We start from the raw sequence: 12,974 nt of genomic DNA on the forward strand, positions 1-12,974 counted from the left end.
GCCTGCGGGGCGGTCGGCGGCGTGCGGGATGGTGCGGACGAGGGCGGGTGGCGGCGGCATGCGTTGCGGGCGGGGGCGGGCGGGGCGGTGGCGGCGGCGGCGATTTGGGACGGGCGGTCGCGAGCGGGAAGGGTAATGAACTGGCGGTTGGTCATTTCGCAAGCGGCCGCGGTTTTACATTAGGTGTATCTCATGATGTAAATTTGCATCACGAAGTTTTCAATTTTACATCTCCGGGAGGCGGTGATGTAAATATTTTTACATATCGACCATCTGTTGGAGCAGTGTTTTTTGCTCTCAGAGATCCAAAAGTTAGGTATTTTTACATATGGAGATGCTCTAATAGGGTTAGATTGTTACAGTCTCCAGAAAAATCTTGCGACGATTGCTCCTTTGTATCACCTTTACGTGACAATTGAGTGGATAAAACTTATAGCAGAATTCACCCCATTTGTTATTTTCTCCAAACAAACAAGTTGGACCAACTTGTCAGGACGACGTGGCAGCTGGGAGGTGGACAACCCAACATGTATTTGTCGTGGGCATACCTTATGTGTCAAATTCATTCAAATTTAATTAAATCTTTCAAATTCTACAAAATTGTGTCAATCATTACAACCATGTACGGCCAATCACAATGCAATATCCAGGTTTGAATTATTTCTTCACTTAGGCGATACATCTTCGTGGCATGTTTTTATTTTTCCCTTCGATGATGGCCATTTTAGTTCAAATGTTATATCAACCTGATACAACTACACTGAGCAAATACCTGACATTTGCAAAAGAAAAATGCTTAATAGGCATGTCTATATCTTTCATGCATATATCCCATTCTTTCCATTCCCTCGCCTTCATAAGCATGGATGAACTGAAAAACCGGCAAGCAGTTGAAAATGTTTTGTGGATTGCATCAGCTAGAAAAAACCCTCTTATATTTCTTTGCGGAGGGAGTACTAATTACTCCACCCGTTAGTATTACTTTCACGTACCTTTTGCAGATACTACGTAGAAACATCACCGCACTTAACTGAGGCTAGTCATAATGGGAGTAACTAAGGTAGTAACATAGTGTATTTCAAGAAAATTTTGCTTACATGGCAAGTAGTTAATGAGAGGTGGTAACATAATATGTTACTCCCTCCGTCTAGGTGAGTAAGTCATTTTAGGTTGTGCACCGTGACCAAGGAGGAGAGGAAAACAAGAAAACTTAATGTTCATTTGCTAATTAATAGCATTGCATGCAATGAACTAACCACTGCATGTCGTGTTTGGTAGTCTCAAGTTATTAAAAGCATACACACTTTACTTCTCTTATTGGTTGATATGTCAAGAAATAAGAAACGAGGTAGAATTTAATGCACCGCGCCTAAGTGTTTTGGGATTATTTAGTTTTCGTAGGATGACTTACATACCTAGACGGAGGGAGTACTGTAACATAGCGCTTACCGAGACAAGATGAGTCTACAAGTTAATAAATGAAGCCATGCATGATACTACTATTATGTTACTTTGCATTATGAAGGTAGTAACTTAGACTAGTGTTATGCATATGACACTAATCTAAGTTACTCCCCACTATGACCAGCCTGAGGGTAGAAATCAGCACGGCATGCAAAGGGTACTACTCCCTCCGGCCCCCCAAGCCGGCACAGTCGCTCTCGGCGCCACCACCAACAATGCCGTCGCCGTGCAGGTGCAGCAGCAGCAGCACAGGAGGCTGGAGGGGAAGGTGGCCATCGTCACCGGCGGGGCGCGCAGGATCGGGGAGGCGATCGTGCACGCGTTCGGCAGGCACGGCGCGCGCGTGGTGATCGCCGACATCGACGACGCGGCGGGCGAGGCACTGGCGGCCGCGCTGGGCGGGGCCTGCTGCAGCTACGTGCACTGCGACGTCTCGGTGGAGGTCGACGTGGAGCGCGCCGTCGGGTTCTGTGTGGCGCGGCACGGGCGTCTGGACATCCTCTGCAACAACGCCGGCGTGCTGGGCCGGCAGGCGCCTCCAGCGAGCAACGGCGCCAAGAGCGGCGGCATCGCGTCCCTGGACGCCGCCGAGTTCGACCGCGTGCTGCGCGTGAACACGCTGGGCGCGGCCCTCGGCATGAAGCACGCGGCGCGGGCCATGCTGCAGCGCCGCGGCGGCGGCCGCAGCGGGAGCATCGTGTCGGTGGCGAGTGTGGCCGGCGTGCTCGGTGGGATGGGCCCGCACGCGTACACGGCGTCGAAGCACGCGCTGGTGGGGCTGACCAAGAACGCGGCCTGCGAGCTCGGGGAGCACGGCATCCGAGTGAACTGCGTCTCCCCCTTCTGCGTGGCCACACCAATGCTGGTGAACGCGTGGCGCCATGACGAGGACGACCAAGGGGGCGCGCCGGCGCCGGTAAGCGCGGAGGAGGTGGAAAAGACGGAGGAGATGGTGCGAGGCATGGCGACGCTCAAGGGCCCGACGCTGAGGGCCCGGGACATCGCGGAGGCGGCGCTGTTCCTGGCCAGCGACGAGTCGGGGTACGTCTCCGGGCACAACCTCGTCGTCGACGGCGGAGTCACCACCTCCAGGAACGTCATCGGGCTGTGATTACTGATTACAAGTCAAACCGATTGAGATGCAGTTGGAGGGTAGTACGTGCTCGAGTGTCGCAATCAAGTACTACAGCTCTAGTGAGTGGGCCAAGCCGCATGCATGAACTGTACATAAATTAATTAAAATTAGGTTGGAAGTAGTGGTGAGTAGGAGTAATTAGCTGGTGTTTATTCGGCTTGGCTTCATGTGATGAAGTATGGATTTGCCTGGTTTTTCTTCTTGGCGCTTAAACCGTTGTCGTGCCGCATGGAGAATAATCGTTTAGTTCAGTAGTAACAAAGGAAGTGATGCAGTAGTACATTCCTGGTCGGTTGATGGCTTTGTTAATTCGAAGCCGGGCTCTTCATGAGCCTTCTTTCTAAAAAAAATAGTACATTCCTGTTGGGGACCGACACTGACACACTGTGCAGTTGAGCCGGGGAAATATCTGCCACAGAATGTTTCATCGTGTGTTTGCGATTAAGTAAAAGAAAATCGAGATGTAGTGAAAATCATGTGAAGCTAGAATTAACCTGAGATCGATAAGCCAAGCCGCCCCTATGTGTACTTAATTAGCTTGGTAAGAGAATTTATAGCTAGACGCCTCAAACCCGTCTCAAACGCCTGGCTGACTGACACCCCTCATATCCAGCCTAAATATAGGGCGGATATGGGGCGTCCAGGCGCGTCGGTCATGTCGGACCCAGCCCACGTTGGCCCACACGACCGCACATATATTCGTCTTCATCCGCTCGCCGGATCCAACTCTAGCCACTTCACGCTCCTCTTCCCTCCACTCCCTTCATCACTCGAGCTCACCATACCTCTGGCGATTCCCGGCCTTCTCCGGCATGGCGGGCAGCGGATCTAACTCCGACCAGTCCGAATAGTCGACTCGGGTGTCATCCCTTGCAAGTTGGAGGAGGCAATGGCAGTGCCCATTGCACTCCGCCGCTCCCGGGAGAATAACGCCCGGCCGACGGATGGATCTGTCCGGCGTGACTTCATAGCATCGGCTCAACAGGCGCTCGGGTCCTCTGGGGCTGGATCATCGCGGTCCCAGTAGCTGGAAAATTTCTCATTCTCCATCACCAGTCGGGCAGACTATGAGTCCCGTCGGGAACGGGCAACCCGCCGTGGGAAGGAGAGGATATGGGCCGCCAAGGCCTGTATCACGAGGGAAATTGCGGCGGCGAAGGAGGCTGATGCGACGACGCGGTCGGCTGCAGAGGAGGAACACATCCGCACCCGCATTGTGAAGAAACGGTAGCGAAGGAGGACAACGACGCGCGAGGATAGCTCCGGCGACATGAAGATCTGGTTCGTTCCCTACCACGTCTTCGACCAGTACTTCCGCGAGAAGGACGACAAGGGCGCCGGGATGGGTAAGGGTAGCCGTGGTCCGCGTGAATGATCTCCACCATAGCCAAACATACCAAATTTTGGTTGTTCGATGGCATATGTTAGTTGTGACGGAGTAGCCGAAAGATATATGCAATTGATCGACGTAGTTGTATGAGTTTGTATGGATTTGAGATATGATAATTGACGTGTCCGGATGTGGATTGTATTATTTGAGACATGACTGGTTAGTGTCCATGGACACGCCACGAAAGTTTGACGAGCTGGATTTGCCATCGCGGCCGTAGATGCTCTAACCAAAGGCTGTTTGCTCATTGGATCTGTTTGACTAAATGAATCGTGCGATGAGAAACGCTTAGAGGCAGCTTTAGAGGCAGTGAAATACTCCGTCTGTAAAGAAATATATATAAGTGTGTTTTTTTGCGGGATATATAAGTGTGTTTATACAACTAGATTAGTGATCTAAACACTCTTATATTTATTTACCGAGGGAGTACTATGGATGCCCTCACTTAACTTCTCCTGGGTTTTCTCTCCTCCGAATGAACAAAATCTGAAAACGAGGAGGAAATCAAGCCTCGGCAGCAGAGCAAAGCAGTGACTTTGCACAAGTTTAGAAATTAGAATGGACGGATGGCAGGAGACTTTGCAGTGGCAAGTGGCAATACAAGTAGAGTGGTAGTACCGTGCTACCTCCGTCTTGGTTTATAGGTTCATTTTGTAGTTTGTGCCAAATTTTGACTAAAGATTTAACTAACAAAATGTTAATGCATGTCAAAAAAATTATCTCATTGGATTCGTATTTGAACATAGTTTTCAAAATTATAATGTTTAGTGAGATGCTGAACATTTTGTTAGTTTAATATATGGTCAAAATTTGTGCATAAGAGGATTTTTGTTTTACAGGCTAGGGTAAAACTACTGGTTTACAGGCTAGGGTTTCAAAAAACTGACACTTTTTAATTTTTCTCAGAAACCTACCAGTCGCGCGGTCCGCTGTTTCAAAAAACCCAAATCGTCGGCTCTTTATCAGTTGATCACGATTATGACAGGTTGGGCCCGAACCTAAACAAACCGTTAGTTTCACATGAGTTTGACCGTTAAACTTACATGTGGGGCCCACATGTAAGTTTCCTCTCCCTCTTCTCTTTCTTCTTCTTCTCTATCTCTTCTCTTCCCTCCTCTGTGCTTCCTGTGCCATACCCCCTTCCCCTCCGGCGATCGCCTTCCCTCCCAGGCCGGCGACCCCCTTCCCCTCCCAGGCCGGCGACCCCCTTCCCCTCCCAAGCCGGGGACGACACTCCCTCTGTTCCCCAGCTCCTGGTGGCGACGAGGCCGGCCTCGTCCGCGGCGACGGGAAGGGCGCTCTCCAGCAGTCCACGGCGACGGTGGCGAAGAGGTCGTCCGCGCTCGAGCTTGAGAAGCTCACGACAGGGGATGGCGTCGGCCGCAGGCGAGTCACAGGATGGCTGCGGTCGCGGGCAGGGCACGACATGGAGGTGGCGCAGGCGAGGCATGGCGAGGCGGTGGCCACGGGCGAGGCACGTCGGGGCGGCGATCGCAGGCGAGGCACGGCAGGGCGCGGCCGCAGGCGAGGCACGGCGGGGAGGCGGCCACAGGCGAGGCACGACCAGCCGGAGGACGCAGCGTTGCCTTGCCTCGGGGACCCGATTGCTTTTTCAGAAAACTCACATGGACCTGATTGCTTTTTCAGAAAACTTGTAGGGACCCGATTGCTTTTTTACAAAACTTACGTGTGGGATCCACATGTAAGTTAACGGTCAAAGTAAACTGTCAAACAAACGGATATCTTACATGTGGGCCTCAATTGTCATAATCGCGATCAACTGATAAAGACTCAGGGATTTGGGTTTTTTGAAATAGCCGACCACCCATCTGGTAGTTATCTGAGAAATATTAAAAGGTGATAGTTTTTTGAAACCCTAGCCTGTAAACCAGTAGTTTTATACTATTTACTCTCTTCTGTCGTTCCCATCGGTTTTGACCTCTGACCAACCACTTAACCGTGACTTTGTCAACTCGGAAGTTACTCCCTAATTAAGCCAGGACTAAACTAGACTAGAGCACGCGCATGCAGCGGTGTAATAATGCATAAACAATTCAGCGTGCAGCATCGCCGAAAAGTTGTTGATTAATCAGGCGTACTTTATGAAGAACAGAGAGCTTCATTTTGACTCTCGGTTGCTCCTGCTCAAATTTGACTCTCTGTTTCTTCTGCGGCTAAAGTCTTAATAAACTTTTAATGATTATATATGTGATCGATTTCCGGATGATGAAATGTAAGGAATCTTCTCTCGTGGTGAGAAGACTAGCATTATTCGATCCACGTAAATTAAGTTCTTTCGTGGATGACAGCTAGTATAGGGTAGTTATAGCCTAACCATGGATGTGATGTGATGTGCTCAACACAACTGAGATCAGTGGCGTAGCCAGCTCAATAAGTCAGGGTGGTCCATTAATAGAAATATTTACATAAGTTTGTTCATTTTTAAAGAAATATATTTTTACTACACTATATAAAAGCCATGGGGAAATTTCAGGGTGGTCCATGGACCACCCTGGCCACCCCCTAGCTACGCCACTAACTGAGATGCAGTTGTTTTTAGCCACGGGATCTCCTATCGATGGCACTAATCTGGAGCAAATTGAGATTGCGCCCATGGGTAACCCAATGGATACCCAGAAAAAGTAAAAAATGAAAATAACTTTTATAACATGTGGGGTCAGCATCCAACTCCTATGGTCCAACTCTCAATCCCTTATTCCTGAACCAACCATAGCTCATAGGCTCGCAACAACTAGCTCGCGCTCCTATGTCCTATGTAACTGCTTGAAACGATGAAATCTTGACTCATCACCAACGCATTATTGGCCAACTCTCGAACCAGTGAACCCCAGTTCCTACTGCCGCCTCCCACTGTGTTGGGTTCCCGCCAACCGTTTATTGTACTCCCTTGCTGGCCACCCATCGGAGGACGTCACGTCGGTACTAGACAGATCATCCATCCTCACTTGAATTTTACACGCATTTCTCTACTTTTTTAAAATTTCAATGCTATATGTTGTACCCATTGGATATCCATTGGGTATAGGATAGCCGATGGGTATGGGCATGGGTGTGAATTTGTGCCCATGGATATTGAAATGTGTGGGTATAGAAAGTTTCTATGGGTATGGGTTTAGGCAGAAAGAGGTTGTACCCACCCATACTCTACCCATTGCCATCCCTAAGGAAAGACCCAAAGGTGGAAGAATTATTTGGGGATGCAGGAGATAACCATAAACTGACTTCACATAAGACACAATTGGATTTATGCAAGGCTTGTGCACAAGAGACCACCAAGGTCATTATTGATGAGATTGGCGATTGTAAATTTGCTCTACTTGTTGATGAGTCGAGAGATGCTTCTACCAAGGAGCAAATGGCTATGTGTTTGAGGTTAGTACCTTTGCTCGTATTGTAGGTAGGTATCTTGCTCATTTGTCTTATGTACCACTGTAAGGGCATATTTTTCCCTCAGGGTTTTGGTGATTGATGACAATGCTTTTGCGGACTAATCGTGTGCCTTGAGTTTCTCAGGTTATTCATATCTAGGCACGAGACGATACGGTGCCCCTCGAAGACTATTGAAGTCGGCGTTGTTCTACGTTTCTCTTTGGTGGATTTGAGTTGTAGGAGAGCCGTACTATTAAGAGGGGATCCGCGTCGGAAAGGTTTGGGTGGAATCAACACGTACACTTGTTCCTCCTTTCCCTGCATTTTGGAGCTTCCCTTTGTTATCGTGGTTGTGCAGAAATCTGACAACTACTGTTGTGCTTGCGGTAGTACCGCAAGTACACGCGGACTACCGCAGGGTGTCACGGTAGTACCGCTCATCTGGAGCGGTAGTACCGCGGCTCCCTGGCCTTGTGCCGCTCCGGTGCGGTAGTAGGGGCGGATGTAATTTTTTACATCCGCGCCCTCCACGGTAGTACCGCTCGTCCAGCGCGGTAGTACCGCGGAGGCCCACGGTAGTACCGCTCCCTAGGAGTCGTAGTACCGTGGCCCTCCTACCTAGTACCGCAGTATCGCGGTAGTAGGCGCGGATGTAATTTTTTACATCCGCGCCCGCACGGTAGTACCGCGCCTCGCGGGCGGTAGTACCGCGTCGGATTTTTGTACCTCCTCCGGTTCAGCGGAAGTAGGCACGGATGTAATTTATTTCATCCGCGCCCTTCCCAGGCCGTGACTTTCCTGCCTTGCCGTAGTACCGCAGGTGGGTGCGGTAGTACCGCGCGAGCGGTAGTACTGCCCCCTTATCAGGCTAGTTCCGGCCTGTGTTGCTGTCGCGGTGGTACTGTGGTTAGCCACGGAAGTACCGCACAGTCTCGCGGTAGTACCGCGCCCCTGGAGCGGTAGTACCGTGGGTCGCGGGCTGAACATGTGGATAACGGTTGGAATTTGTCCACGACTATATAAGGGGTGTCTTCTACCTCTAGTTGACTACCTCTTCCATCTCCAAGCTCCATTGTTGCTCCAAGCTCCATTTCCACTCGATCTCTCTCCCTAGCCAATCAAACTTGTTGATTTGCTCGGGATTGGGTGACAAGTGCCCGATCTACACTTCCACCACAGGATATTTGATTCCCCCCACTTATCCCTTGCGGATCTTGTTACTCTTGGGTGTTGAGCACCCTAGACGGTTGAGGTCACCTCGAAGCCATACTCCATTGTGGTGAAGCTTCGCGGTATTGTTGGGAGTCTCCAAGTGTTGTGGAGATAGCCCCAATCTTGTTTGTAAAGGTCCGGTTGCCGCCTTCAAGGGCTCCAATAGTGGAATCACGACATCTCGCATTGTGTGAGGGCGTGAGGATATTACGGTGGCCCTAGTGGCTTCTTGGGGAGCATTGTGCCTCCACACCGCTCTAACGGAGACGTACTTCCCCTTAAAAGGAAGAAACTTCGGTAACACATCCTCGTCTCCACCGGCTCCACTCTTGGTTATCTTATCCCTTTACTTTTGCAAGCTTACTTGTGCTATATCCATTGCTTGCTTGTGTGCTTATTGTCTTTGCATCATATAGGTTGTCCACATAGTTGTACATCTAGACAACCTATTTCATTGCAAGGTTAAATTGTTAAAGAAAAGTCTAAAAATTGTTAGTTGCCTATTCACCCCCCCTCTAGTCAACCATATCGATCCTTTCAATTGGTATCAGAGCCTCGTCTCTTTATTAAGGACTTTGCCGTCCGAAGAGTATGGTTGACACCAACGACGGTGCGGAGGAGCACTCCGGTGTGAATCCCGTCTCGTCTTCGGTCGAAGGGGGAACCTCGGTCTCTCGTGAGGAATTCAATGTGGCTTTAGACACATTGAAAACCTCCATGACGGCCGAGGTCAAAAGCAAGTTTTCTGAATTTCTAGAGGGACTCAAACTATCTACCTCGCCGATGAAAGTGGGTGATCTCACTAACAAGGTGACGGATGCTAACCCCGACAAGGGGGAAGCTAATAGTGAAAAGAGTCCGTCTACTAGTGGTAGAAATGGCACTGGCATCTTTGCCCATGTGGAACCCCCGGTGTATAGAGGACCGATCCCCTCTACTTATTTGAATCATGCCGGTCCTCCTCCTAAATATGTGAAAAATGAAGATTATGATTCTTGGGTTTATCGCTTCAAGCGTCATTTAAAACATGTGAATACTAACCTTTGGAGAATTATTGAAGAAGGTTTATATCCTCATGATCCAAGCAACTTCACCCCTCGAGAAGAAGTGGACAATCAATTCAATGAGAGTGCTCTCTTCATCATCCAAGATGCAATCCTTCCCGAAGATCTCCCTTATCTTCGACCTCATGTCATGGCTAAAGAAGAATGGAAGTGTGTCGAGCGTATGTATCGAGGAAGTGCTAGCATTCAACGCTCCAACTATGAAGTGGTGCAAGATGAAGCCGATGAGTTTGCAATGAAAGAGGATGAAGAACCTCGTGAGCTCTTTCGAAGAGTGACCAAACTTGCGGTCGCACTCCGAGATCATGGGAGCAAGGACACGAATGACAATTGGATCAAGCGCAAGTTCCTCAAAGCCATGATGCCCTACAATAAGGCCATGTCCTCCGTCATCCGCCAAAGACCGGACTTCCACTCCATGACCTCTGGTGAAGTGTTGGATGAGTTTGTTGCTATGAACATCTTGGATAAGACCGCCGACAATGCGGTGCTCCGTTCTCAAAGGGCAAAGAAGCCCAATCTTGCCTTGAAGGCCAAAGTTAGTGTGGAAGAAGAAGAAGAAGAGGAAGATGAGGAGAGCAACCCCGAGGACACGAAGTATGATTATCATGAGCACATGGCACTTGCCTCAAGACAGTTTTGGAGTAAGAAGAGTGCAAGACCCAACTTCAACAAGAACAACTCAAGTGGCCTCAAGGGGAAGCAACGAGTTAGGACTTGTTTCAACTGTGGCAATGTTAGCCATTTCGTTGCGGGTTGTCCATACGAGAAGCGGGAAGACAATGGTGGCAAGTTCATCCGAAAAGACAAAGCCAAGTCCTTCCCCAACAAGAACAACCTCACCAAGAAGACTCCTTTTCGTGGGTTGGTGGTTCAAGAAGAATACCGTGAGGATGACGATGATGATGAAGATGGGGAAACAATGGCCATGGCATCCGTTGCCATTGTCACCACTCCTCGGGTGTCTCTCTTCGATGCACCTAACGAGAACATCACCGCCAAGTGCCTCATGGCTAAGGCCACCAACAAGGTAACCCCCAACATCAAAACCACCATTATCCCTAACCCTCCTTCAACGGATGACTTTGATAATGGTAATGGGTCTAATGAGGAGATCAATGAATTTGAGTCCTTTATGAGTAAGCTCAAGGGCAAATCCAAGAAGCACTTTGTTGCTCTCTTGGAACAACTTGGTGAAGCCAATGACATGATCGAGGCTCATGAAGAAACCATCTTTAAGATGGAAAGTCATAGTCGTGACTATGCCGATGAGATATCGGATCTCTCTAATGCTCTTGAGGAAGAGCGTGGGCATCGTTTGGCTCTTGAGGAGTCACACAACGATGGTCATGCTAAACTAAAGAAAGATCACGATCATGCTCTTGTTGTGTCTCGTGTTCTAGCTTCCGAGAAGGCTAAACTTGGGGTTGATCATGTTAGACTCACGGAGGAGTTTGATGTACTTGACAAGGCCCACAAGGTCTTGAAAGGTGCTCATGCTAGCCTCGAGGAGTCTCATGCTCAACTCCAAGTTAAGCTAACCAAGGAAAAGGCCACATTTCCTCACATGGTCTTAATTGATAATGCAAATGCTACTAACCCTTGTTGTGAGCATGTGCATCTTGTGGAGGAGAATGCCAAGTTGAAGGAACAACTCGAGAAAGGTCTTGTGTCTTGCATACAAGGCGACAAGAACCTAAATGACCTTTTGAGCAATCAAAAGGAAGTTGTGGGTAAGGAGGGAGTTGGGTTCTCACCCAAGTCCAAGAACAAGAAGAAGAACAAGGCAAAGAAGAGCAAGACCAATCGACCTCCTCCGCTCACGCAAACCTTTGTGAAGGAGGGAGGAGGTGCTCCTAAGGAGAAGAAGAACAATGGGAAGAAGGGTGAAGCCAAAGAGCGCAATGCCATCTCTCCCAACAAAGCCGACGACTTTAACCCCTCTTATGTGTTATGCCGTGCTAGTGATGGACATGTTTATGCTAAATTTGTTGGTTCTCCTTATGAGTACATTGAATGGTCTATTTGGGTTCCTAAGACCCTTGTTACTAACATCAAAGGACCCATTACTCAATGGGTACCTAAAACCAAGCATTGATCTCTTGTAGGTGTTTGCTTCCGGTGGGGGATCATGGTTGCTCGATAGTGGAGCAACAAGTCATATGACCGGAAGCAAGGAATTGGTGGTGGACTTGCACAAGATCCCATCTATGCCCACCAATGTCGAATGGGGTGATGCCTCACATTCTAAGGTATTGGGTCTTGGCAAGGTTGTCATTTCTCATGATCTAACGATCGAGAAAGTCATGCTTGTCGAGTCCCTTGCGTTCAATTTACTTTCCGTTCATCAACTCGCACTCATGGGTTTTGCCACCTTCTTTGATATTGATACCGTGGCCCTCTTGTGGAGCAAGACTCTTAAAGTAGCCTTTGTTGGGCATGTCGAGAATGGTCTCTATGTGGTTAACTTTTCGGAGCAACCCACTAAGACCGCGACATGCCTAATGGCTAAAGTTGATGTGGGATGGCTTTGGCATTGCCGTTTAGCCCACGTCAATATGAGATCTTTGCAAAGTCTTCTCAAGGGGGACCACGTTCATGGACTAACAAATGTTAGTTTTGCCAAAGATTGTGCTTGCAGTGCTTGTATCGAAGGAAAGCTTCATGAGACGGCTCACCCTCCCACGACTATCATCTACTCGAAGAGACCCTTGGAGCTCCTGCACATGGACCTCTTTGGGCCTCCATCCTTTGATAGTCTTGGGGGTAGAAAGTATTGCTTGGTGATAGTGGATGATTATTCAAGATACACTTGGGTATACTTCTTCAAGAGGAAGAGTGAGACTCAACAAACCGTCATCGACTTTGCAAATGAAGCTCAACGTCAACACAATGCAAAGATCTTGACAATAAGAAGTGACAACGGCACCGAGTTCAAGAACTACACCTTGGATGAGTTCCTTAGTGATGAAGGGATCAAGCATCAATATTCTGCACCATATACCCCTCAACAAAATGGTGTTGCAGAGAGGAAGAACCGGACGTTGATGGATGCGGCAAGGACCATGATGGCGGAGTTCAAGTCTCCATACAACTTCTGGGCCGAAGCCATCAACATAGCTTGTCATGCATCCAATCGGCTCTATCTCCGCAAAGGCTTGAACAAGACTCCGTATGAGATACTCACCGGGAACAATCCCAATCTCAAGTACTTCCGGGTGTTCGGGTGTAAGTGTTTCATTCTCAAGAAAGGTGTTCGTTTGTCTAAATTTGAAGCTAGAGCTCAGGAGGGCATATTTGTTGGTTATGCTACAAACTC

At 48.9% G+C, this 12,974-nt stretch overlaps 1 protein-coding gene across 1 annotated transcript; it reads left to right on the plus strand.

Moving 5' to 3' along the window:
* The first annotated feature begins 1,612 nt into the window (after positions 1-1,612).
* Positions 1,613-2,845, plus strand: LOC119360537 (sex determination protein tasselseed-2-like). The gene has a single exon (XM_037626133.1). The coding sequence runs from the start codon at positions 1,613-1,615 to the stop codon at positions 2,573-2,575; it is 963 nt and encodes a 320-aa protein (XP_037482030.1). The 3' UTR covers positions 2,576-2,845.
* The last annotated feature ends 10,129 nt before the right edge of the window (positions 2,846-12,974 follow it).

Source organism: Triticum dicoccoides, chromosome 2B (assembly GCF_002162155.2).
Source record: "Triticum dicoccoides isolate Atlit2015 ecotype Zavitan chromosome 2B, WEW_v2.0, whole genome shotgun sequence".
NCBI classification, from domain to species: domain Eukaryota; kingdom Viridiplantae; phylum Streptophyta; class Magnoliopsida; order Poales; family Poaceae; genus Triticum; species Triticum dicoccoides.